Consider the following 27,323-nt stretch of genomic DNA (forward strand, 5'->3'; position numbering starts at 1 on the left):
GATCCATAGTGACTGCTCCTCCGGCGGTGAAAGCAGCGGGGTGACAGGCCAGCGAGCGCCATCTGTGTTTCCTTCTGCCCCAAACAGCCGCCCTGCTGCCGCTTGAACCATAGTAGGATGGTTTTGATGTCAGATGGAGGAGGTGAAACAGGCTTTTGAATGACAACTTAATAAACCAAAATTGTCCTTCGAAAATACACACCTCCTCCCTCCAAATCCTGATGGCCACCGTTAAGTGCTCCAATACCAGCTCCAGTACATGAGGCCTCGCCAGCTCCAGGTACTTGTTATTTTGTCGCAGTAATACGTTGCAGCTCCCATGTAAAGGCCGTGAGAAGAACCTCAGTGAGAACAGCCTGTGGCCAGGAGATGGGATGGGGTTGGGGAAGAGAGGGCTTGAGCATGCAGAGCAGATGAAGTTCCCCTGCTGAGCAATGACTTACAACAAGGCAAAAAAGAGGGTTTCAGCCCAAAGCATCATCGCTCTGCGTCCATAAGGGCTCTGTGCTCCTCTTACATATCCAGCGCTGGTCCTACAGCCGCTGGGGTCCTAATGGTTACAGCGGTTCTGACTGTAACATGCAACCACCGGTGGACACGGAGCTCACCAACGGGGCGAGCCGGACGTGGGCAGCAGGGCCGGCGGGAGAGACAAGGCTGTCCGAGCCCTGCGGCCGCTGCGCTCCCACACCGGCGAGGCGATGTGTGTTTGGAGGTGCGGCTGGGCACGCCGCAGGGCGAGAGGAGGACGCCCTGGCCGGTGCCGCGCTGCCTTCGCAGCGGGCTGGTGCACTGCGTGCAGCGCGGCTCTAGCACAGCTTCTGCGCGTGTGTCCCCGGCACTTACTGTTCCTTCCAGCTCCGGTTCGCCCCAGTCAGGGCTCCCTGAAGCGGTGGATGTGGTGGGGCTCCGAGCTGCATCCAGGAGCTGGACCTCCCCGCGGGGCTGCGCTGGCTGCCGGGGGACCCCAGGAGCCGGCCTCCGCGTTAGGAGGGGTTTGTTTCCACACTTGCATTTCCATCTTCCCCTCTCATCACCAAGCTCAGCTGCACTCTTCAGCCCTCTTCACCTCCTGAGGCGTTCGACCTTCCCTCTGCCCTTTCACCGGGGCATCGGCTTCGCCTCAGAGTTCCTCTAGGTCCGCACAGCCCAGCTGTGACCAAATCTTGCTAATCCTTTCTGCAAAACAGCCCTCAGTCTGGCTTCTCCCATCCAGCCACGCAGTTGAAGCCCTCCTCCTTGCGAGGTCTCTGAGAGCTAGGCAGGGCCAGGGCGGCGTGCAGGCTCCTCTGCCGCCTGTGCCGGCTAGATAAAGTCTCCAGGGAGCTCTGGAAACCCAAGACAACCTTCCTGGAAACAGTTAAAACCCATCTGGAGGAGCTACAGGTTTTACTTTGTTTCACACCATGCAACTGTCAGCTGTGAAAGGGAGGTAGAAGAAAAGCCTCTCTCTGTCCAGAGAAGATGTTTTATGAAGGTTATTCATCGTAGGCCGAGAAGGCTGTCGCTGTAGCAAAATAAGGCCTTGCATCTGAGAGCGTCTGCCTTTAACTCAGCGCACGTGGCAGCTGGAACCTGCGGTGCAACGAAGATGGTCGTGTTAGTCTCTCCCTACAAAAGGGTGCGGTGGGATTAGCTTCTCCGGACAAAATTAGCAGCAAATCAGTGGCTAAATCGGGAGGGGACAGGCAGCGAGCTGGGGTGCTCCTGCCTGCGCTCACCCACGCTGTCTCCCAGCCGCAACCACCGCTTGCTGCGGCCCCGCTGTTCGCTTCCGGAGCCCGTGTCTGCACCTCGACGTGTGGCCCAGCTCCCGCTGGGTCTCCGGGGGGCCTCACCAAGCCCGGGGGAGCAGCAAGGCATCAGATGCTCGCTGGCTCGTACTGTGCGCACACGTAGTGCTTGCAGCCTTCTCCCAGCGCTCGTTTTCCTTTAGACAACCCTTATTTCCCAGTTACGTGGTGAGGAGCAACGCAGCTTCTCGTGCGGCGCTGCGCGGGGCCGTGGTGGATGCCTGCACTCCCACGTGGTTTTGGAGGTCTGGTCCAGGGAAACAGGGATGTGACAGGAGCGTGGAGCAGATGAGGAGCACAGATCCGGACCTCGCTGGGGAAGGGGAAACGGGGACCTGTGGCTTGGGTGGGCTCCCAAGACTGCTTCGTCTACGGCTGATGCTGTTGACTGGCATGTAATCATCTGGTAGCCAAGTATTTCCACTGGAAATACAGAGGGAAAGGAGTGTTAAGATAGCAAAATTCAGGTCAAATGTGAGCTGTTTAGGGGTGAGATTTGCTGAAGATTATAAGGAGAGTGGCTGTTTCTAAAACCTGGATTTGGGGTTGCCTTTTACATACCCACCAGTTTTCAACGCTCAGATCTAGAGCTGCTACTGGTAAAACAGAAACAGAGCGCTCCCCTGAGTCCACGTCAGCACTTGTCCATTTGCATTCTGGTAGCACGTTCAACATCTCTTCATTCCCAGCAAAACAAAATTACCGGCCCAAAGGCAGTCTGGCCTGAGATAAGGCATCCAACCTAAGAGAGCCACAGCGAGGAATTTCCTCTAGCTCTCCAAAATCCATCTTGCTACGCTACTTTTCTTCTGCACAGGTCTAACCCTAAGCACTGATAGACAAGGTTACCTTTCACAGATGACAACACTGTGTGGTTTTTTTGCTGCTTCGTCTTCTAGTAAGCAGCAGCTGGGTAAGGGACAGCCCGCCCTGCTCTGTGTCAGCTGGAGTACTGGCAAGAAGGTGAGGATCGCCCGTATTATGAATTAATCAAAACTACCACCACCCTTTAGCTTTTTCGTCACGGCAGTGGTTCGAGGCAGCAGGAGCAGATAAGGCATTGGACCTCGCCGGGAGGCTCGCTGGGCCCGAGGGGTGTCCGGGCGCCGACGGGAAGGGTGCAGGACTGCAGCCTCGCAGCCGAATCCTCCTTCGAGACCAAAAGCAGGGCTGTGGCTCTGGAGGGCAGCTCTTTGCCGCCCGCTGGTCAGGTGGGAAGAGTTACATTTCTTGGTTAAAATTGTGTCTGATGAATCGTTGAGTTCTGCTTTTTGCAGCTCTTGGAAAACGTGACTTGCGTCAGGCAAGGAAGGACTGCCCTCTGCAGGGGAGCTGATAAAAGTGAGTTTTTGTCCTTTCTAATTCACTGCCTGGATTAAACCCACAAATCAAACCCACAGGGGATTTAAACTGATGACACTGCCCAGGGAGAGGGCCCAGCACTGAACTTACCTTCTCCCTCCACCAACAGACTTCCATTTGTATTACTTGCTATTACTCGTGTGCCAAAGAACTGCAAGGTGAGGAGGTACCCACAGCTGTTGATGCCTCGAGCTTCTCCCTGGGATCACACCTAACTGGCATAAACAGGAACAGTGAGCAGAGGCTGTAGGCCCAGCCTGCGAGGGGGTGACCGCTCGCCCCACCTGCAATTGAAGCCAGCAGGTGCGTTGTCTTGCTGAATTGCATCCTGCAGGTTTTCTCCAGCAAAGCATTTAAGCACCTTATCATCAGGCAGGTCAGTAGAGTCATTTAAGTCACAGGGGATTACTCTCGCGCTTTGCTGAGTGTGTATAGCTAAGCCTGGACTGGTATGTAAGTAACAGGCTGGAACGGAAAGGGACATCGTCTCGGTTCTAGCGCCCTGATTCCATCCCGTGGGTTGTATCAGCGCGTTTAACAAAATGCAGATTCCCAACTACAGCTTTGACAACATCTTCAACGGACGCTCTGACAAAGCAGGCAGGGAGGAACCTCATCTGAGCTGTTTGGCTATACCTACTAAATTCGGCGGCTTTTAAAACTCAGAAAAGCTCGTGCTTTGTAGCCCTATTTAAAACCTGATGTTGGAAAGTGCTTTTTCTCGCATAGCGAGAAGCATGTGATCCAGCGGGGCGAGTTCAACAGAAGTCAGAACCTCTCTGAACGGTAACCTGCTGCTGCCACCAGTTTCCTCTTGCCCCCCCCCCCCCCCCGATATCTAGGCACAGGGATAAGACACAGCGAGCAGTGCAGCGACTCACATGAGCAGATCAGGGCGTGAAAAGTGCTAAATCTTGCTATTGGGGCCTTTGTCTGCAGTACTGGAAAGGAAGAAAATATCCAAAAAGCAACGTCGCCCGCTGCTATGCCTGTTTGTATTCTCTGATGGTTGCACCTCACAGCGTGCAGGAGCTGCAGGGAGCGACTGAGAGGGGAGCGTAATGACCTGACTCTCCTGGGTTCAATCGTGCAAAAATACACCCTGACTGGAGCCTCGTGCGCGCCTGTTCCCGAGCACGGCAACCCACCCTCTCTGGGGACTCGGCGGACGGCTGCGGCGAGCGTGCGCTTCTGCAGGCTCTCGCTTCTGGCAGTCTCCAACAGCTTCTGCTGCAGCTTCCTGACTGGGGAGCGCCAACACCTTTTGTCTTCAACTGCCCCCCAAACCGAGCGACAGAGGAGCAACTCCGGGTGTGCTGGAGCAGCTGGGGAGCCCCGGGAAGCTGCTCGGGACAGAAGAAGACTGCTTGTCTCTGCAGGCCGGGCAGCCCCAGCTCAGCCCAGTGACGATTAGGCGCAAATCCTCCTGGAAGCCACTTCCAAGCCCGTGAAGGGCACAGAGGTAACTGGAAAAAACCAACGCAGATTTACCAAGGGCAAATCGTGCCTGGCCAACGTGACAGCTTTCTACGACTGGCTCTGTGGGTGAGGGGACAACAGTGGATGTTGTGTACCTTGAATTTAGCTGAAGGGACTGTCAAAGGCTGAAGGGACTGTCAAAGGCTGAAGGGACTTTGACATCGTCTCCCAGTGTCCTTAGAGCAAAATTGGTGAAAAATGGACTGGATAAGCAGACTAGAAGATGGGTGATCCTTGCTCTCTCTTCAGCGCTTGTGAGGCTGCATCTGGAGCAGTGTGTCCAGCTTTGTGCTCTCCAGGACAAGATAGACATGGAGTGAAACCAGCGGAGGGCCACTAAACTGGCACAAGGAGAAACTAAGAAAGCAGTGTTTGTTTAGCAAAGGCCAAGAGGGAATCTAATTGCTGTCAACAACTGCCTACTGGGAGGTTTTAGTGAAGCTGGAGCTTCTTGGAGATGCAGAATGATAGGATGAGAGGCAATGGGCATGGGAATTTCTGACTGGATGTAAAGAATCTTTTTTTTTAACCATAAGGGTGGTCAAACACTGGAACAAGCGCCTGGAGGAGTAGTGGACTCTCCAACCTCATAAATGTTTAGGACTCTGCTGATCAAGGAACAGAGCAACCTGATCTATGTGGACCTGCTTTGAGACGGTGGTTGGACAAGATGAACTTGGAGGTCCCTTGCAACTACTCCCTCCTTTGAGGGAGTAGTTCCTCTTCAGTAGAAGTTTTCTGTCCCTCAGACTTCACATATCTACTGAAAAAGCAGCAGTAGCAGCAGAGCATGCTCCAACAACCACTGCGGAGGGTTTCCAGCTGCACAAGGAAAAAATATGTTCACCTCCAGCTCACAGAAGGCAACTTTAATATCTCTAAAAGCTTTAGGGACTCTGCAGGCAAAGTCCACTGCAGAAATGTGCTGGGCCAGCACATATCTTGACCATAACAAGCCCTCTCTTGGTACTACAAGGGAGAGAGAGAAGATATGCAAATATCATAATATAAAATAATTGCAATAATATCCCCTCCAACACACTATAATTAACTCTTTGGATCCTCCTCTTTCTGATGAGGGGAAAAGCAGCTGCATCCCTTCCACTAGTCTGCAAATCAGTGTTGGCTTCCCAGACTCCCAAGGGCCACAGTTAATTCTGAGAGGCTCTTTGCCACCTTCTCCAGTAACCATCTTTGCTACATGTCCCGCACTGCCCTCTGCTTTCCAGAAGTTCAGCAGCATACCGGGCACATCCAGAGTCCTTGACAAGAAGGACATTTCCTTGGAGTTTCTTCCTGTCTTTTGCCCAGAATTTCTTTACCACAACAACAAATTAAAATATGAGGACAGAATGACTGTTCACCCAGGAAACAGAGAGTAGGGTTTTTTTGTAACAAATATATGCAGACCATATTTCTCCTAACTTTATAACCTGGCAGTTTTTAGCAGAAATGCCCCACAGTGGGGCTCAACTTTCGACTTAAAGTGACCTTACTGGAGTTGCTTATTCACTAATCTCTTCACTAATCTCTCATCACATCCTCATAGGTAAGCTCAGGAAGCGTGGGCTAGATGAGTGGACGGTGAGGTGGATTGAGAGCTGGCTAGATGGCCGAGCACCGAGGGTTGTGGTGAATGGCGCAGAGTCAAGCTGGAGGCCTGTAGCTAGTGGTGCCCCCCAGGGGTCAGTCCTGGGTCCAGTCTTGTTCAACGTATTCATCAATGACCTGGAGGAAGGGACAGAGTGCACCCTCAGCAAGTTTGCTGATGATACTAAACTGGGGGGAGTGGCTGACACACCAGAAGACTGTGCTGCCCTTCAGAGGGACCTGGACAGGCTGGAGAGCTGGGCGGAGAGGAACCTCATGAAGTTCAACAAAGGCAAGTGCAAGGTCCTGCACCTAGGCAGGAATAATCCCATGCAGCAGGACAGGCTGGGGGCTGACCTGCTGGAAAGCAGCTCTGCAGAGAAGGACCTGGGAGTGCTGGTGGACAACAAGTTAAGCATGAGCCAGCAGTGTGCCCTTGTGGCCAAGAAGGCCAATGGTATGGCTGGGGTGCATTAGGCAGAGTGTTGCCAGCAGGTGGAGGGAGGTGATCCTGCCCCTCTCCTCAGCCCTGGTGAGGCCTCCCCTGGAGTACTGTGTCCAGTTCTGGGCTCCCCAGGACAAGAGAGACGTGGCACTCCTGGAGAGAGTCCAGCGGAGGGCTACCAAGATGATTAGAGGGCTGGAGCCTCTCTCCTATGAAGAAAGACTGCAAGAGCTGGGCCTGTTCAGCCTGGAGAAGAGAAGATTGAGAGGGGATCTCATCAACGTGTACAAGTATCTGAAGGGGGAGTGTCAAGAGGATGAGGCCAGTCTCTTCTCTGTGATGCCAAGTGACAGGACAAGAGGCAACGGGCAGAAACTGAACCACAGGAAGTTCCATCTAAACCTGAGGAAAAACTTCTTCACTGTGAGGGTGACAGAGCACTGGAAGAGGTTGCCTGGAGAGGTGGTGGAGTCTCCTTCGCTGGAGAAATTCAAAACCCGTCTGGACGTGATCCTGGGAAATATGCTCTAGAGGACCCTGCTTGAGCCGGGGGTTTGGACTAGATGATCTCCAGAGGTCCCTTCCAACCTAAACCATTCTGTGATTTTGCTTAGGTCCCAGTTCCTCTACTGGATGCTAATTCAATGTTCCTGCCCCTTTGGGTTCCTATTCCTCCAGAGACTTCAGGAAATCCTACTGCTGCTAGACCTCTGGCAACCAGGCTCAGAGTAGAGGTAAGATCTGCGGCTTCTCCAGCTCAAAATGTCATGCCATCTCTGTCCTCAGGTGCCTTCCAGCAGTGGTTTCTTTCAACCTCAGTCCACCTGACCCAAGACAGAGGAAAATAACCTCAAGCCGGAAACCCTTGCTAGTTGAATACATCTGGATTTTTAAGAGTCAAATGCCCTCAGAAAACAACAGGAAAGACTTGTTTGTGAAAGCTGTTGAGAACCTGAGACTTCCATACGCACTGATACTGATGAAATCTTGATGAAGTTAGAGTCTCCAAAATTTAATTTACAGAAAAGCTTCAGCATGAATGCCGAAGCTCTTCTTATAGCAGAGATTTTGCAGTTGCCTCATAATTCTCTGTCCAGGTATCTCAGAGTTAAGATATCTTAAGCTATTCCAAATCCATTTGTCTGCACATTCTGCAAAGTGATATGAATTAATGACCAACTGCTGTAAAGGATCTATATTTTTTTTCTTCATTTGAGACGTAGAAGTTGGGTTATGTCATGGTTTCGCTTTGATTACTTTTTCAAAATCAACCTTCTCCTGCAGGACAAATGAGATTTTATGATTCAGCTAGCAATATATGACCAATAAGAATGTATGATGAATAATCTTAAAAGCAAAGAAAGAGTCCAAACACGAGACAGATGAAATACTGTGCGTGTCAGTAGCTACAATACTGCTTTATGACTATGTCATGCTAACCTGTTAATCTCTTCAATTCTCTTCTTCCCTTCTAGCTGTTGAACCAATTTGCCAACTTTAGCTAAATTTGACAGAGAACTAAAGATCTCAAATCTATTCCTACGAGTTCTGTGAAAACTGAGAGCTGGGTGAAGAAGAAAGACCTAAATTAAAATCTTTATTGCGGGAAAGGCAGATTAAAAAAAATTTTTTTTCATTCATTCTTTGGGGGAAACAGGGCTCCCTGTCAGCTCAACAGATAGCCTGAAAGGTTGCTCGGTAGTGCAAGTGCAATTAGTGCCCTAGCAGAAACCTGAGCAGGCTGTGTCAGACACACATGTTAATTTTAGCAGAGTCCCACAGACTGCTTTACCTTCAGCAATATTCAGCAGGCAAAAGGTTGTTCCAGAAAGAAAAGCCATGACTCTTCAGTGTGAGGCCTTTCCACTTTTTAATTCCTTTCCCCACTCTTGTCCTTTTGTTCGTTATTGGCAAGTCTCACCATTACTTTTCTCCGTCACTGCCATTCTGAGACAAAAGCCCACTGTTGTCATTTGAGATGGTTTCACCTTGAGACACCAGTTTAACTGCCTGGGATCCAAGGCCAAAAGGGTGGGCTCCACCAGCTTAAGGCAGCATCAAAAGTCCTCAAGTGTATATGCAGCAGGCTGAAGGGACTCACCTTTTAACCCGTTCCTTTCAAGTCCTGACGCTGGCCCTGATCAGTCCCTGTAAGGTCTATTCTCATTCTGCTGTTCACATGCACGCACGCATCTTACGCATATATACACATATATAAAGTGCTATATGCTCATTTCTAATCCTTAAACCCGGATGCTGTTTCACCAAGCACTTACATACAGGGTCAGACTCTCCTCTGAGGTGTCTGAGTGACACCTCTTTCCAGTTTAACTGAAGTCAGTGAGGTTTTAAGAATTCTAAGTTCATTGCGAGCTTTTAGATTTTAGTGGGTTTTTTTGTTTTTTTATGCCAGCTTTGTTCAAATAAAGGAATGGCAATCCTAACTTGACATACAGTGAGTGGTCAGAAGAGGGCAGTCCTTCTCCTCTGGACTTGCGGTATTTATACTTGAAAAGCTAACAGTCTCAAAGCCGCAAGTTGATGCTGCAGACTTGTGCTGATTTGGTTACACTGGTGAGGGATATGAATAGACGCAACCCTTGACTGACACTGTGACGCTGGAGTAAGGCCCAGGGTCAACACAACCCTATCGACAAAACTGCACTTTTGTCTTACTAGTATTTTCATTGTATGGTGCTGCAAAGCGTGGCTGTACGTTTGCAGAAGCATTTCTGCAAAACTGGGTGTGCTTTGCCAAAATTATGCCAATATTACTTTATTGGGAGGGCTTTCTCAGTGAAGACTGTTTCAAGATTGCATACACTTGATTGGATGTTCTTTCCGCAAGTTTATTGTCCAATGGAGATGCAGATTTCCAAGTTATTAATAACAATTAAGGTGTTATTATTGACAGATTATTAATTATTTGTCTGTTTTAACTGCACCCCCTTTATAAGGCTGGGAATCGGCTGAAGCCACTAGTCTGAGTTTCGGAGGAGCTGGGCTCCCGCTGTGGCCAAAGGGAGCTGCAGATATGCAGTATCTGTATTAGATTTGCCTTCAAAAAGGCAAATCTAATACAGGGGGATATCCCCCAGGATATCTGTCCAGGGGGATATCCCCTCCCTGGATATCCACACAAAAGGAAGAGAGAATGATGAAACATTCAAGCCTCATGAAGAAAGCTAATTGGTTACTTCTATGGTTAAAGGGAGCACATTAAAGATGCAAGATATCTCTCCTGAGACCAGACTGCCAGCATCAGTTCAGTCCCTGTGTCCTCCTGTCCTTCTGTCAAGATAGCGAAGGAGTTTAGCCCCTTGAGAAGAAATATATGAAACGCAATGTCAAGGAAGATGATTCGGAAGGGCAGAAATAGGGTGCTATCTCAGGAGGAAAACTCCCAGCTATGAGAACAACATGGGAAAAAAATCCCTGTGCGTCTTTATCAGAGATGAGAGCTGTGACTACAGTACGTGTAAATCTACCTGCACTAATTTTAATCCAACTAATAAAACTAACAGTGGAAAAGATGAAGGTATTTCCCTGAGTTCCCAGCAGAAAAGTTGATTTATTAGTGGCTGAAGGCACCAAGAAGGCTACGGGCTCCTCCCGTGAACACCACTCAGTGTGGTGGGTTCCTGTTGTCTCTGGATCATGCTGTAAGGCAACTTTTCCTTTACAGTGGTACACTTGCTTCTGGCTCTCCGTAGCGAACAGATTAGGTCTACTACAGATAAGTTTGTGCATACTGCAATTATATCTTCTACTTGCAGTGTGGCTGTAGTTCACCTGCAGTGTGGCTGTATTTTAGAACTATGACAATGAAGGAAAAATAAGAAGGGAAACGGTCATTGGTCAGGATAATTAAAGCAGGTGGCAGACTGACAGAGTGCTGAAGGCGAACGGAAGAAACTAGAAATTGAAGGAGGTAGAGGGAGAGCCAGGAAAGCGAGAGGCAATGCCAGCTGGCAGCAGCATCTCAGGTTTTGTCACCATGGCCCAGCCCATTGGGGAGCTCAGCAGAGCACAAGCAACTGATGATCTGATGTCTAACTAGTCAGTCACCAGTCTAGTGAGGGTTTCAGATCACAGACAGACGAAGTTAAAAAAAAAAAAAAAAGTTAAAATGCAGCAAACGCCAGACCAGACTGAAAGAGGTCTGTTGATTTATAGTTACGGTTATGACTCATTGACAAAGGAATTGATCAAAATTAGGGAAGATGGAGGGACCTGTATCAATGCACACCAACACTCCCAAACAGGGTAGACTTACAGAAATGGATGGATATATATTTAAGCAACGTCATTCCTAATCTATGTAGAAAGCTGTCTGAGGGCAAGCTAAAATGTTTTTTGGATGGTTGGCAGAAGAAAGGTAAAAGACCTTTCTTCTCCCTTTCATAGGGGAAAAAAAGGTTTGTATAAAAGCATTAATTCTGAAATAGGAGACGAACCAAAAGCTTGCTTTCTCTGTCAAGCAGACAGCATGAGTAAACCCTCCTGAGGCAAGCAACTAAGACAATAGCCTGAAGCCTCAGTCTAAAAACCACCTCCTTCCTTACGCCACAGTTTGAGCCAGGTAACAGAGTAAGCCATCAAGCCTTGTTACTTTAACAAACAAATTTAACAGCGCCACAACATATTTCCTCGAGCTTCTCCAGTAAAGTTCTGGACCAGAACTTTACTTTGTTTTCCCAAACAGTTCCTGGAGACAGTTTGGGAAACAGCACAGGAGACGTTCTTCCCAAAACGTAGTCTGCCTGTGAGCATTGTTTTGGATCGCAAAACGCTTTGGCTGTGGGCTGCTCCCATGCACGCTGGTCTCAGAGCCAGAGAATAGTCCTGTCACATTTAATCGCAAAAAATGATGAGAAATTTTAAGCAGAATACTTTTAAGAAATTGAACAAAGTTCTTAGACAAAAGTAGAATCAAAATTAGGGAAACACGTAAAGGTAATTACCAGTATTGTTGCTGTAAAGGCGCAAGAGAGGCAAGGTTTGTGGAGAGAGGTAATATCTTTTAGTGTAATTGGTCTAATAAAAGAAATTACCTCTTCACAAACCTTGCCTTGACATAGCTATTGTCTTTACTGCATAGTTTCTGCTGTAGTAACATCATGTAAATAAGACGAGTAATTAGGGTCATCTCTATATATGAGGATTAGTCCAACAATATGATTAACCCTCAACCCATTTTACCAGGGAGAAGGAGTGGAAAATGAAGATGCCTGTTTTCATCAAACCATAGAAACTTTCTTCCTGGGAGATGGCTTGTCTGCCTAGATCTGCCCTGTAAACATTTTTCTTAGACTGCAGGTAAATGAAAGCTAATGTGATTATGCTTAAATAATTATTCATTTCGATATTTTATTGTAACTCGCTCCTGATGATAAAAAGGCATAGTTAAATAACCTTTCTTGGCCTTGCCCACAGAATTCAGGTTAAGTGTGGCCATAATCTATTTGGACTAGATGATCTCCAGAGGTCCCTTCCAACCTAAACGATTCTGTAATCCAGATTCTGCTTTCTGTTAGACCAACGTGCACCTTAGTACAAGTTTCCCGATTCTGTTCAGCAGCTGTCTACATATGACTACATCAGCAGTATATTTTTGGGGTGATAGTGTAGGTGTTGAGGCAACATTATGGAGGGAAGGAAAAGAGCCCTGTACCTAGGTGAGTAGAACAGCAAAGTGATTTTTTTTACTCACGTTCAGTATCAGCGAAATAAAAACAAGAACACTGAGTCCTGGTCTGGTATTACTGCTTTAAATAGGATACTGGAAAAACTGGAAATGTTACAGAAAGGAGAGACAAAACTATCTGAAGGATGGGAAAAAAGATTTATGTAAGTCTTCTGTTTAATTTATGAGACAGACTTAGTTACAATCAGTAAGTAACATCATAAGACAAACAAAAAAGGAAGTATCAGGCTCTGCAATTTAGCAAAGAGATACATAACAAAGGGCAATGAGCAGAACACCAGGAAAACCGAAATGAGAAACACGGCACAGTTTTAAGAGCGTGAAAGTGATTAATCACTAGAAGGAAGAAAACCATCTTGATGTATACCTTCAGATTCAGATCAGATGCCTTTTGGGATATGCCTTTTAGTTCAGCACAAACGGCTGGCTTCCTCTGAAGGGGAACCTGAGTAAAACACCATGGTCCGCACGCATAGGAAATCTGCTATGATAGTCCAATAGTCTTCTCTTGCATTAAACATTTCTGAATGAATTTTTGTCCTGGAGTGAGCGAGCTGTGAAGCTGTTTGAGGCTGGTCCGAAGCAGCGAAAGAGATAGCGGAGCCGTGACAGTGGGATTTAAGGAACGGTTTAAGGAATGGCTCCCAGTGGTTCTCTTGGCAACAGCAAAGCAGCAACATCATGTGAGCCAAAAGAAACTCTTCTGTGTTGAGCACCAAATATGGGGACAAAAGTTCTCAGGAGGAGAAAGAAATGACTGCTTTTCTTGTTTTACAGCACAGGCAGTTAGTTGCATGAATCTGACATGACTCTAACAGTCACTCAAAGGCTTGATGCAGTGAGCCTTCACGCTTCCTGGACTTACCGAACAGCTACGGAGGGACACCACCAATGCCAGACCAGGGGATGTGCAGTTAATTAATGAAAGTACTGCCTCCCATTAAAAATTGTTGCGGGGAGCTTCAGACCCTGCAGCCCTGACAAACATCACTTGCTGGGGTGGAGATTTTTCTTTTCTGGGATTAACTACAACACAGCTTTTACGATAGTCATTCTTTCAAAAGAATGTGAAATTTCTAGACATATTGGGTAAGAACTTCAACCAGTCTGAAATGACATGGGTTTATAGCAGTGCTGATTTATGCTGTTTGGGTATTAAGTGCAGTGTTCTTAAATTCTTTTCATCTGGGCTATTTTTAGTCAGACACAAAGTCATGACCTTTCATGCCATTTTTGCAATTTTCTTTGTTTTATAGGTGCAGTATCACATTATTCAGAAATGTTCCAAAGCCATCACAGTCATGCTGGGAGGAGGGGAAGGGAAGCAGCTGAATATGTAATTCATGACAGGCCCCAAAATCATGATTAGAAGAGGAGGTTTTGATTGAGCAGGTTCATATATTTATTGTTACTGCTACTATAGCAACGCTGCTTCTTTTAATGGCATAGTGCTCATTCACACAGCTAACGAGTCGACTCATCTGAAGTACCAGAAAAGAATGAGCTGCCTCATAATTTTTAACATTAGAAAATATACCAGAATACGGAGGAGAGAGGTAATACCCCCGAGGGCAAGGAGACGGACGAAGTCTCCGGTGAGCTGAGTACATATGATCTCGCCTTCCATCTCCACTCATCAGCAAAGTTTAGCTGGGGAATAATCTATTCCTCCTCTATTAAGAAGGGTAGGAAAGCGTTAGGATACCAAGAAAAATCTTGTGTTATTATGAAGTGACGCTTTGTCACCTTGTGGTTCCTCTCTGCGTCTAATTTTAGCGCTGACCTGCAGTAGGTGCCTTTTAGTATTGCCAAGTCTTATATAAGTTTCAATCAAACATGCTACATATTATGGGGGATAACCCAGCTCTTCAGGCCTTGCACGGTTAACACACTAGCACGGTTATTTCCTCACGGGTTAAGAGTTTCTCCGCGCTTTTTGAGGCGCCCAACTGGTGTCGGGAGCCGGTGCCCCTGCCGGGACGGATCGAGATCCGTAAATTCATGGGGCCGTTTACGAGTCTGCTTTCCTGGAGGAAAGCCTCTAAGCACCGAGGTCTTCTGCCAAAACGCATTCCTGGAGGCTGAGACCCGAGGCCTTCCGGCGACAAGGCCACCACAGTTTGGTCAGGCCCGGAGCTGCGAGGCACCGCACGACGAGGCCACGCCGGGCTAACGGCCGGCCGTTGGACGGCGGCGCCCATTTTCCTTGAGGTAACTCTTAGGCGGGGGGAGACCCCCGCGACCCCCAACTGCGCTGTCCCCCTCTCTGCTGCCTCCCCCCCGCTTCGCCTTCCCCCTGCTTTGCCTTCCAACCCCCTTGGGGCCGCGCCGGGCCGCCCCTGCGGGGCCGCGGCCCCCGGCACCCCGCCGCCCGCCGCCGCCGCCGCCCACCCCCCTCACAGCCCCTCGCCGCCCGCGCTCCTTCGCCTCACGGTTCGCCCCGCCCCCTCTCCCCCCCCTCCAGCGCCTAGCTTTCCCGCCTCGCCCCGCCCCTCCACGCTGATTCGCCGCCTCCCTTGGCCTAATTAACATATTACCGGCGGCGCCCGCCCCGCTTTCCTCTCTGCCCGGGCTGGGAGCCGCCAGGAAGAAGGTTCATTGGCCGAGCGCCGCCGTCGGCCGGCCGGCCGGCTTCGTTCTCATTGGCTGCGCGCCGTTGTCAGTCACGGGGAACGGCCCGCCCTCCGGGGTGTCCCTCCCTGGAGCAGCCTTGTTTGCCTCATTCAGTGGTAGGTGCCGAGGCGGACGGAGCTCCGGCGGATGGGAGCTGCTGTGGCACAATAGAAACAGGTCCTCGGCCAGCATCACACAGAGGGCAGCAGCTGCAGAAGGAGGTAGAGCCCATTCTGGGAACAATCTAGCAATTGCCCCGGCGTGTGAGAGGCCTCTTGTCCCTTTAAAAAAAAAAAAAACCAAAACGTATTTTGGGGATGTTTTCTTCAGAATCGAGATTCTCCTGCCTTTCCCCGCCTCGAGTGCCTTCCTCCCTCCACCCCCGTCCCGGTGCGCGGCGGAGGCGGGCGGCGGGCCGGGCTGTGAGGGCCGCGGAGGCCGGCGGGGCGGCCCGCCGGGGCAGCGCGGAGGGTGACGGAGGCCCCGCGTCGGCGGTTGCTGCCTTCGCCGAGGAAGGAGGAAGAAGGGAGGGGGAGGGAGGGAGGGTTGAGCCGGCGGCAGGTGGGCGAGGCCGGCGGCGGGCAAGCGGCCCCGACGGCGCGGCGAGTCGCCTCGCTCCCTCAAGATGGGCGACGCCGGGCGAGGCGGCCGTTTTCGGACGTTTCCCCCGCCCACACCACCACCACCACCCCGTTTCTGGCAGTTTCTGAGGGCGAGGCTGGACACAAGCCGCCGAAACCCAGGGCACAGCGGCTCCCGCGGCTCCTCAGCCGCCGCTTGACAGCTCCTGCGCCGCCTTCCAGCCCGCGCTCAGCTTTGGTGGCGTAGCCGCGCAAACGAGGGGGAGCAGAAGTTGGGAGCTGGCAGAGCTGCTGGCGAGGCGTTGGGGCAGGAAACGGCGTGAGGGGCCGCTTGGTATTTTTAGAACTAGTTTCTGTGATCCCTTTTTTTTTTTCTTTTTTGCATACGTACGTATACGCGTCCACTTGGCTCTCTGGAGGAAGAAGGCGACGGTGGCGGTTTGAAATGCCGCCGGCGCCGCGGTGCGTGGCACCTGCCCGTCTTCGCGAGCGGCTCCGCGCGCCTTGCGTAGCGGCCTGAGCCTGGGACGAGCTGAGGAAACCCTGAAGCGTACAGCGCGCTGCCAGGCGGGTGGCAAAGAGGACCATCTTGCAGCCGAGCAGACTGCTCTAGAGTTACTCTTTAACGTCGTGTTCTTAGTTATTCGCAAACAGTAAGGGGGAACTTTGTGTATATGTAAACACGCAGGCATAACGCAAGGTACTGTGCAAAGTCTCAGACCCTGCGGGTGATTCATTTGCGTGTCCAGCCAGGAGCATCTACCGCGTCGTTAGCTCTGCTACACGTGGTAAGGTCCATATGAAGTTAGGTGGAGCGCGTATTTTTAAGGAAAAGCCTGTGTTGCCGTCTCAGGACAGGATCTCTGATTGTGCCGTGCGTTAGTGTTGTGAGTCACCGGCGGGAGCGCAGGCAAGATGTGAAGCTTTTTCTCATGCAAACTAAGAAACAGAGAAACTGCCCTCATGTGTGGTAGTATGCTGTACGCGGGTTGAATGCTAATCAGGCGTTCGTCTCTCCTACTAACGGCCTTCCTACTAAAGGCACCTTTATCGCAGCAGAAGGAACGTTTCACTATTACTTGGGCTGATATCTAATTATATATGTACGATTTTTCAGATTCTTCTGCAATTTAAGAAGGAATGTTTTTGTCCCAACTGTAGTACACAACAAGGCTTATAAGCGGTTGATAGGCTTTACTTTGCATTGCCTCTGCTAGCGGTAATTCTAAATTAGCCAGCAGCCCAGTTTCTCCATGCTTATTGCTGAGTTATCTTCCCAGAAGGAATAATTGCCTTTTGTAAGCGTGGAACTGTAGTTGAGGACATCCCTGTTTCTAGCACAACTGATATCCAAAAAATCCTTTGTTTTGGAATGAAGAAAACAGCTGTAAGATAGCTGTGCACCTTCTCTCCAGAATAAAGCAACAGTGGCTTTCTGTGTATGTAGAGAAATTTAATATTCAGTGTTCTTTATGAGAATTGTGCATAAAACAAGTGGAACCACTTGTGGGAATAAAATCAAAGATGTGTCTATCTTTTTGTCGGACTATGCCAAAAATACTGCTGCTGCACTTTCCGCAGTACAAGTTAATGGCTGTTCTGGTGCTTAAGAAAAAGATTCAAGTCGGATCAACTATAGTAGAGAAAAATAGCTTTCTGAAGTTATACGTTAAGATCTTTTATGAAACAAAACTCCAACACCAAACGATGCAGTACTATCTTCTAGTTGTGCTGTGAGAAGTTTGCTGATATCGTAAGTTGATTTAATTCAGAGAGTATGTGCTGTTTTTAAAAGGGCGTTCTGAAATTATTCTCATTTGGACTCAACTAAGTGTGCTTTGTTTGCTGAATGTTTCAAACCTCAGAATGTAAACCAACTTACTCTGCTTAAGTACTTTAGATCCAGCTTTTCTTCCTGTTGGAGTGGTTGCTTGAGGATAAGAGGGAAGAAAAGTAGTTCCAAGATGTTAAAGATCTGCTTCCGAAATGGCCTAGTTTCCACTGCTGAACATGCGATTATTAACACTTTCAATGTGATTGTAGCTTTTAACCCGCAGATTATAGCACACTGTCCCACAGATATCAAGGTACTTCAGAAACAACATTTAAAATGACAGCTCAGGAAGTTGCTGGGAGGAACCTGAAATATTGTTATCACCTTTTTCTATTAACTACACCCAACAGTGTCTTGAGCACGCAAGGAGTTGGAGGTGCTGCGTTGTCCAGCCGTGTCTCTGTGCTCCTACCTCCGTACACGTACGCGCTGATGGGCTCCTGCTGCGAAGTGGAAATGCCTCCCTTTTCTCTTTCCTCCGCAAAGCACTTACTGCAGTGCTGGAGAGTAGAAGGCGAAGAGAAACCTTTCTTTGAGAACCTCCTGTTGGGGGACGCGTTTGTAGTTGGTATTTGCCTAATGTAATAATTTTAGACTGCTTTATCGCTACTGAAGTGATGAAGCCAGCTAGTGTGTGCCTGGTTTGTGTCATGCTTGGGTAGGCAAGGCTTGTTTTTAAAAAAAAAAAAAAATGGAGCGAGAGCACAACCATACCAGGTTCAGGATGCACAGACTGCCAGGACAGTTGTGATGTGTGTGTGAGAGAAAAGCTTGATTGGCCTTAGAGTAGTGGTGCATAGGAAACCAAAATTATTATTGGCCATAAAGGTGGGAAACTCTATGATGCCTGCATTGTCTTGAATTAATAATTCTAGCTTATGCTATCGAGAATAAGCTCCTGATAACACACGGGTCTCAGTAAGTTCTGTACCTAGAAAAAAGATTGGGACTGTTGATTTGTGGAGAATTTCAAGAATACTTCCAACTGTTTTTATGTTTAGCCATCCTTCAAACTGAAGGAAGTCTGCAAAGTCATCAAGCATAAATTGCTGTCCACTGAGAAAGATTCCTTAGTATTAGGTATAATCCACAACTCAGGCTGTGTAGTAATTGAGCAGACCTTGCTCTAATTGACGCTGAGCTTCCTGACTCTCTGAGCAATGTAATTGTACCTTTTAAAAGTATGATGAGCCTTTCCCTTAGAAGTAGCTTTTGCAATTTAACAAATCCATAATTGCAGCAGCAAAACATTTGCTTCCAGATAAGGGCACTTGTACAGTATTAGGAATTAGTTTGAACTGGCCAGATGCCTCCTGATAAGGTACAGCAGAAAGCTGTCATCCAGTATGCTGAAGAATTTAATTCCCTTCAGTTGTGACACAGCATGTATGTAGTAATAAGTCGAAAATTACTGGTCATAATGGATCAAGTCTAGTGGTGTACCACAGGCTTGTTTATTGCTTACCGTTGTCAAATACTGAAAGTAAAAGAAAAAAAAATCCTCGTTTTGGTTGTGCTGACACATGTTTTAGCAGAAATTTTATTCCTCTTTCAATTCCTCTGCTTTCTTCCTAATTCCTACTGACAGGACATTGCATAACTTCAGTGCTCTGTGCATCTCCGGGCTAACATCCTCCCAGCCCCCTCCTGCCCTCAGTCGACATCCTTCCCTCTTCTCTATCAGCCTCTACTCTTAAAATCACTTCTCCTTTTGTGTATGGCTGAAGTACCACCATCTCAAGCCTGATCTCTTTTGAGATAACACTTCTATGAAACCCCTCATGACCACTTAAAAAATCTTCCCACAAAGCAGCATGACCCAACCTTTTATTTTGCTGGAAACCAGGTATCAGTTTGGGGGCCTTTCCTGCAGACCCGTTGTTGAGCTCTTCCCTGAAACAGGTAGAATGAATGAATGAATATGAGCCGCCGTGGCATTAAGCTTCACGTCCTTTCATCCTTCCTTCGAGGCCAGAGGAGAAGCAGTGGCGGCCCGGCCAGCTTATTTGCCCTCAGTTGTACCGTGCTGCATCTAGAGTACTTTTATTGTCTGGTGGTATCTTTCATCTGAGAAGCTGTTGGCTGTAATTCCAAATTCTTGGTGCGAGATTATTTTTATAGCTACCCCAGCGCTGCATCTGGCTCGAGCTCAGGGTCCGTCCTAGTGAGCCTCAGTGGGGATGAGCGGGGTTAGGCTGGGAGCTCTGCTTTAAAAAACACTAACCTGCCTAATGGCATGTATAGGTGTAGCCTTGATTTTAAATCTGAAGGGTTAAGTTCTGTCAGAGGGTTAAATTTTGCGTCAGACTTACATTAACTGGAATCATATCTCTTGGATCTAAAGAAAGGAAATGAGTGGAAAATAAAGCCCAGATTCCTCCCACTTAGCTGTAGGCATCTGAGACACCTCCCTTAAGAGGCTAGTTTTAGGTCCCTGTAGGGCACCTCTGAAGAGAGGAGCACCTCCAGAAGGTAATTTGGCCTATGTAAGATTTGAATCACCCCCCCCAGAAAGGTCTCTCTCTCTTGTTGATTAGAGAGTTAATTGATTAAAGTTAGTTAGGGGAAATATGGGCCACAATCTTGTTTGGTGCGTGAAATGCTCACTAACTACAACAGAGTAACTCTGAGTAGAGTAAGGTAAGCTGTGATGTTTGGCCTACTTTTTAATTCCTTCTTTAAGATAGTTATTCGTGACAAATCGAAGCCCCCCTAACAGCAGATTGATGAGATGCCTGCTGAGTTATACTGCGATACTGTAATCACAGATCATTTTTGGCTTCATTTGCCTAAGGATATGGGCTTACAATTGCGTAATAATGCCAAACGAGCTATCAGAATTAAAATCAGTTAAGACTGAATTTGCCATTCCTAAAGGCTGGTTGTTTTGTAGCACAAATTTAATTTTGCTTATCTGATCCTGTTGTATATAGTTATTTTCATCTGCCCTGAACTTTGGCAGACCAGCTGCATTTAGTCCACCACTAGCCAGTTTAGGGAGGAATTATCGTGTTAAAAGCAACATTTGGTTGTAATGCTGGCAAGGCTTCCGTTTGTCCTGTCTCCACATAGTAAATTTATGTTCTTTACCACAAAAAAAAAAATAACTGCCACATACGTCTTGAATGGAACTTCCTTAAACCGCAAGGCTGAAACGAACAAAGAAAGGTTGAGAGCCTGCTGAATGTCAGCGTTGCTTTCCTCTATAATTTGCGATGGGTAAAAAAGAAACCAAGATACCCTGATGATGAAAAAGACTAGAGTTATACATATTCTTTTAATGCTTTGAAAGATTTCGAAGCAGAACCTCAGATGATAACTTCTGAGATCAGTCTGCCCTCTTAAAAGCTGATTATGTGCAACTTCGATTGTAACAAGGTCTTCTAAAGTATTCAGGCTATTTTTAAGATAACGTAGTTTTGCACCTTAATCTAATTTCTGCCTTCCATCTGGAAGAAATTAAAAATCCAAACCATGCATCTTTACAGTCCTTAAAAATATCTCGTACCTGTTGTACTATTTGTGCGTGTGCCTAGGATTTGAAGGTAAAGCTGGGGCAGGAGCACCAGCCGCAAAAGGCTGGGGGCTAACAGGGACGGGGTTGTCCGCACGAGCTAACTGCAAGCCCCTTCCCTTAGGCCCTGCAACGGAGAGAGGGGAGTTCCCTGCCATGCTGTTCCATGATCTCTGCCTTTTTTCCCTGATTGTATGCACCCGATAATGAAGTGTTTTTCTCTCTCCCATCCTCCCCTCAGCGTCAGGATTCTGCATGGTATTGCACCCGAGCGATGCACGCCTCGTACTTTCGGGGCTGCAATATTAATGCAGGTTTGTAGAGGTCCTGTGTGAAGTCCTGGGGTGTGCTTGCTATTCTGTCTCTGAGCGTTGCTGAAATAGCATTTAGAGACGAGTCCAGGACACGTCCCCTTGTGTTACTGTGTTATACAGCATGTAAGAAATAGTTACTGCTCCAAAGAGCTGTACGTTAAAAATAATTGAATAAAATGGATTTGAGAGTAGTCCTCACCTGACAGGATTAAGAACTAGGCTTTTGAATGGTGCTAAGAAATTTTTGAATTTGGTAGAGAAACATTTTCTTTATTGAAAAGGATATACCTCTTCTGAAAATAACTCTTTTTTAGGTTTGGAAGTTAAAAAATCATGGGGTGGAATCCAGAAGTTCAATAAATGTTTAACTGTTTTACATTTTTTGTCTAATCTAGTTGTAATAGGCCAAGAGACCTGCTTTCTTTCCTTTCTGTTGACCAGGCCAGTAGATTTCATTGTCGGAAAGGTATTGGAGAAATGCAACTTCAATTTTCTTGCTGTAGTAGCCCAAGTCATTCTATCCTCCCTGGCATTCGTACAGGTGCCAGTTACATGGCTCACCACAGAAGGATAATATTTGCTCGTGACTATTTTCCGTTCTAGCTTTAGGGTACAGCCTTAAAGACAATTCCTAGTAAATGCCGACTGACTGCAGACCACAGCATGATGCTAGCTACACTAGTTTCCCTGTTACGTTCTCTCTGCTCACTAGCAGGCTCCGTTCATCATAAAGACTTCCTTCTCTTTCTTCGTCCTGGCTGCAACAAGGCAGTTTTGAGTTATTACCACAGCGCAGAGCGAGGAGCCTTATCTAACCTGTACCTATTTCTCTTACAACAGATAATGTAGAAATATGAATATTAGTTCAATGACTTCTGTATCTGAATGATTTTCGTTTCTTCTTCTCAGGTGCAGTATAAAAACAAAAAAATGTTCTCCCGATTAAGAGTAGCTGCCACTCCCTGTGCCATGGCATGTCGCAGTGCGCATACGAAAGAGAAAGGCAAGCCACTGATGTTAAACCCACGAACAAACAAGGTTGGTAGTGTGTGTTTATCAAGTATGTTATCTTCAGCTGGTAGCAGCGCAGCGAACCTTGTTCTACGATTGAAGCAGTGTTCAGTTTTAAGGTCAAGGAGCTGTACTGGGTCACAGCCAAAAAGGGGGGTACAGAAGACGGAGGCGCCAGCGATCGTTTAAAGTTTACTACCTGGAGACCTACCATACAGGGACTTGCAATGACACTTTCTGCTTCTGTCAGCCTGCGCTTCCCTCAGTTTGCTGCAGTTTACGCGACTGATCCTGCTGCTCCCTCATTCCAAATTAAGAATCAGTGATTCTTGCTGATAACGGGCTTAATTTTTTGGCTGGTTGAATTCCAAGAATATTTTAGCCGATTAAGAGCCTTATTTCATAGTTTGCAAAAGTAGCTCTGAATTCAAACTTGCAAGCGATTGAAAGTGTTAGTTTCTGCGTCCTAGTCCTGGTTTTCCCCTGCCAGACTGAATTGCGAACCAAGCCATGTCAGTTAGAAACATCTCTGTGCAGAGAGTGATAGAGAGTGCATCTAAAAATAAGCTAACTGGGAGGTAGAGACTTTAGGTTGGTTCCATGCATTGAGAGGAATTTCTCTTCGTGGAGAAAATGAAAAGCTGCTTTCTTAAAAGATTCCCGTTTCCAACTCCCTACCCCCCGTCTCCTCTTTTTTCCAGAGCAGTAGTAGTCTTTGGGAATAATAAAATGATCAACCTTTAAACTAAAGCTAGTGAGAGATGAGATGAGGGCTTTTGGCAGTTAATCGAAGCCATCTAAAGTGATCAAGAAAGGTGACAGACCTTGCTGCCTCGAATAGGGTATTTCATGAGCAGTGGAACTAGCAAAGCTGGTCTCTCATGGTTTTGTCTACGCTTTCTAATGTCTTGCTTTTCTCTTCTTCCCCATTCTCTCTGGTTTTTTCCCCCTCCTCCTGTAGTGCTTCAGATTTCCCCTTCTCTGTAAACTTCCTTCCCTTCCGCCGCATGACCTTGGCTCTTTCTCTCCCCCAGTGTTCTCGGCCCCTTCCCGTGCCCCCTGCCCAGACACGAAGCAGCACGTGCTGCCGTGAAGTGGCCAACTGGCAGCCAAACACCTAACCCCTGCGCTCAGTGCAGCCTTTCTCTCGGTGGGGCACCAGGCTAGCTCTTTCCTCTGCACAGCAAATTTTTTTTTTTTAATTGAAACTTGTTGGAATTTCTTTCCTTTGTCCCTCTCTTACTGTCGGATTTGATAGAACTTGGCCAGTGGGTTCAAAAGTTAAGGAGGAAAGGGGGAGGGAATCAAGCTAAGAAATACAAGCCCCATCTCTCTGTATCCTACCCATAACTCTGGGGAGAATCACTCCGGCGTTTCTTTTGGGAAGAGTGACTCCTTAAGTGTCCTGAAAAGAACGAAAGAAGGCAAAAAGTTGCTTGCATTATCTTATACAGTATAGTACATACAGTATACTGTATCTTATACAGTGTAGTACAGACGCCTCACTATCGTATGAATGTGGGTTGCACAAATACAGAGATAGCTGTGGTAGTTTGAGTCTGGCTGACTGCAAAAACAAAATTGAGATGGGAGTGTTGGGGGCAGGAGAAAAAAAGGATAGACTGGAGTGATTTATCAAGATCAGGTATCTCGAGACTTTTCTGAGCTGTAAGCCCTTTGACGAGCCAGAGGAAATTATTTCAAGCCCTGAAAGCTTTTCCAAGTGCCCGTTATGCAACAGTGGTCAGAAGAAAAACAATAGGTCGTTTCTTATGTATTTCTGGTGATAGGGTTTTTTTTGTTTTTCTTTTTTTTTTTTTTAAAGCCTAGAGTAGTTCTGTGGGGGACTGAGCACAATGCAGTATTTTTTATGAGGTGTTTTGAGGAGGAGGGAAGAGCAGAGAGGTGCTTATTAATAGCGGTTGTTTTTTTTATTTTTAAATGGCGCTAAGAAATGATACTGGGCAGAGGAAAAACTTTCTCCCCATTTGTTTGGCTCTGCTTTAGTCAGGCTGTCATTAAGGCTGACACCTGTTTGAATAGATCTATAAAGTGGTTAAGTGATACTGCTTCGTGGTTGCGCATATTATCTGTGTTGAAACTTATTTTGGAAATACAGCAGAGAAATAAATGATTGACTAAATACGGAAATTACCCTTTCTGCTCTTCTTGCCCTGGCTGCCTCATGTGTGGTGTATATATTTGTGTATGTGTGTATGTGTATATACACATGCACACGGAGATAATGGACTTTGATATTTCTTGCTGGTGACTTGAGATCAGCATATAGCTTATAGCTATATGCTTGTAGCTTGTTCTTTAGTTGTTTGTGTTTTTTATAGTCTATATCAACTTCTTCTACAGAACATTTGGACTCCATTTGAATACACATGGGCCCTAAGATAAGAACTGTAAGATGCCAGCATCACTCATGGAAAGAACCCCTTCCCCATCTGCAAATTAATCTGCTCCTATACTTTGCCGTTGGAGTTGGGGTTTTTTCCTAGTCTTTCCCAGCCTTACCTGGCTCCTGCAGGTGCATACTGCCTGCATTGGCTGTCTTAGGCTTTTATGTTTCAAGGCCAGGTTTCAAATATTTATTGTCAGCTCGGGAAAGGTCATGAGCTATATCAGTAATGCCCTTGCTGTTGCAGCCAAACAATTGCAGAACGTACTGTAACTGCATTGCTGGCATCAATGTATATTTATGGTCACCCGTGATGTTTGATTTCTGCTGAACTGCTCTGTGACAGGGATTCAAATTATAGTTAATTGGCTTCAGGACCTTATATTGTGCTGGTGATCCCTACTGTGTGGAAGCAGCGTTTTTAAGCTTGTTTGGCACTTAGACAATTTCATTTGTTTAATACTGGCAATTAAATTGTTATTTATGTTGTGGTAATGCTTGGGATTCTCACTCATGGGTCAGCATTTCTTCTTCCAGCACAGAACAGATGATGACCCCTGATCTTGGTAATGTCCGTGCTGCCGTGTAGAGGAGCGTCAGCGTGTCTTTATTGTCACTGGAACTACGTGACCTGCAACGTTATTATATGTTTGTTTTCTTCGTGCCTGCAGCAAATTTGAGACTCTGCATAATTTGTGACACTTTCTGTATTTTAGTTGCTGTCAGTTGACAATTTTCTACCTTGTGGTATCAATTCTTGTTAATCTCAGTGTGCATGACGGCGTTGTGTGTGGTTGGTTGTTGCATTACCCCTTTTATATTGTACCGTTTCTCAATATCACATTGTTAGTTCATTCTTCAATATTGCTTTCGTATCCTGACAATGCTTCTCAAATTTTTTTCCCTTCAGCAAATATCTTTAGCACGTTTCATATGTCCACACATATTTATATGCGTATGTGCCTGGGCACATGTATGTGTGAGTACGTGACATATTTTAAAAAATAAATTAAGAATTTGCTGATGGTGTCATAAATGATCAATTTAAGATTTATCCCCAGAACAATTTCTGAGGAACTATCCTGGTGCCTATTCTCCAGGAATGCAGTCATCTTTTCATAGGCTCTGTTACCTTGTCCTTTGCTAGACCATTAATCGCATTTTCATCTGCATTTATTTGCAGCTTTTTCAGCCCAATTTGTTTTCCTACATGCCTTACTGAATACATCACTGAAATTCTGATAGATTACATTTGTTTAGAGAATCAGTTCTCTTACCAAAGATATAAGTGATCTGACTGACTTCTGGCACATATCCAGGCAGTGTATTTCCAGTTCAGAATTAAAAAAAAAAAGAAAACAAAGTTAAAGCTAGTTGGACAAAATAAATAGGGTAGGACAAGAGAATATGAGGAAGGGTTGTGTAAAAATGAAGATCTAAACAGAAATGCTGCCTTTCTTCTTCCTCTGCCCGTTCCTGCTGCGCTGCTCTAGACACATTTGGTTTCGTCTGATGGGAAATTTTTTAGGCCGTAGCTGCTTGGTTGTTGAGCAGCCAAGGTGTAGAATAAGCAATGCCTATCTGCCTTCCTAGTTTTCTTAGGAAACCAAGATAAATAGAATGCGTGGACATACTGAAAGTGGTGATATTCATCTTGCTGGGAACTGCAGTGTTTGAAATATTACCAGCAATTCCTGGTCAGTCACAAAGAAACATCCTAGAAGGCAGGAAACATTGACAAAAACTACTAGTTTGCACGCACACGCACACACACACACACAGAGCCCGAAGGAAGAGTCCCACCACGGTCTTGTGTCCTGCCCAGCTGGTTTGGGGATGGAGGTTACATGGCCACACATCTGCAGTTTCTAAAGCTGTTCTCAGCTTCCTTGAAGATCTGCTTGTTTTTAAGAGGATTCAAATGTGGAAAGAAGATGGATCTGTTTAATCTGCAACTAGCTTTCGTTGTCTGCCTGAAAAGGTGCTACGAGTTGGTAGGTGGTATTACACCTCATTTAACTCTGATCAGCTATTCTGCTCGCAAATCCTGAGTTATTGGGGTTGCAGGTCAGGGAAGGAAGGCAGTTGTCTTGAGATTTGTAGGGTTAATGCATCTGTTCAGTTACGGGTAGCAGTTTAAGGAAACGTCTGTGGGGTGCTCGCTAATACTGTGTGGTTGAGATGAAATGGTAGGTGATCCATTGCAAACCGTTATGCTCATGATTTGCAAAGTACAGCTTTACTGTAACCATTCGTGCTTGGAGGCAAGCCCCAAAGGGGCCAGGTGACTTGCTTGCTGGTGTGTAAAGGCTCCTGTTTTGGGGAGGAACAGCTCCAGCTGAACCCAGATCATTCATAAATGCTGGTTAGCCAAATCTGGTCAGCAGCCGTAGTGACTTACACCTGGTTCCTTGCGTATAGATGTGGTACAAGAACTGCCAGCGTCTTTGCCTGCAGAGGCTAAGCCCTTTAAAGGCCTAATAACCTAAGCTCTGGGTCATTTTACAGCTCAGCAGGGAGTAGATCCCTATGCCATGTCAGCCGGATCCTGCAAACTGTCTTCCCAGGAGACTCTGTAGCCGTGTCCTGCTCTCGGAGAGGCGAGGACGATAAGACTCAAAACCTCTTGAAGAAACACAGGCGACTGTGGTGCTGGGGAGCGCTAAGTATATA

General features: G+C 46.9%; 1 protein-coding gene across 13 annotated transcripts in view; it reads left to right on the forward strand.

Annotated features, from left to right (window-relative positions):
- The first annotated feature begins 15,011 nt into the window (after positions 1-15,011).
- The window catches only part of LOC104138486 (NAD-dependent malic enzyme, mitochondrial), a 37,515-nt gene continuing 25,203 nt past the window's right edge, over positions 15,012-27,323 (forward strand). Inside the window, exons 1-3 of one of the 13 annotated variants that reach the window (XM_068927703.1) lie at positions 15,548-16,223; positions 21,160-21,232; positions 22,142-22,270. In XM_068927703.1, coding sequence (XP_068783804.1) covers positions 21,227-21,232; positions 22,142-22,270 — 135 coding nt within the window. In that variant the 5' untranslated portion in view covers positions 15,548-16,223; positions 21,160-21,226. The other 12 variants (XM_068927702.1, XM_068927712.1, XM_068927709.1 and 9 more) reach the window with 12 other exon arrangements.

The sequence above is a fragment of the Struthio camelus genome, chromosome Z, assembly GCF_040807025.1.
Source record: "Struthio camelus isolate bStrCam1 chromosome Z, bStrCam1.hap1, whole genome shotgun sequence".
Classification (NCBI taxonomy): Eukaryota; Metazoa; Chordata; class Aves; order Struthioniformes; family Struthionidae; genus Struthio; species Struthio camelus.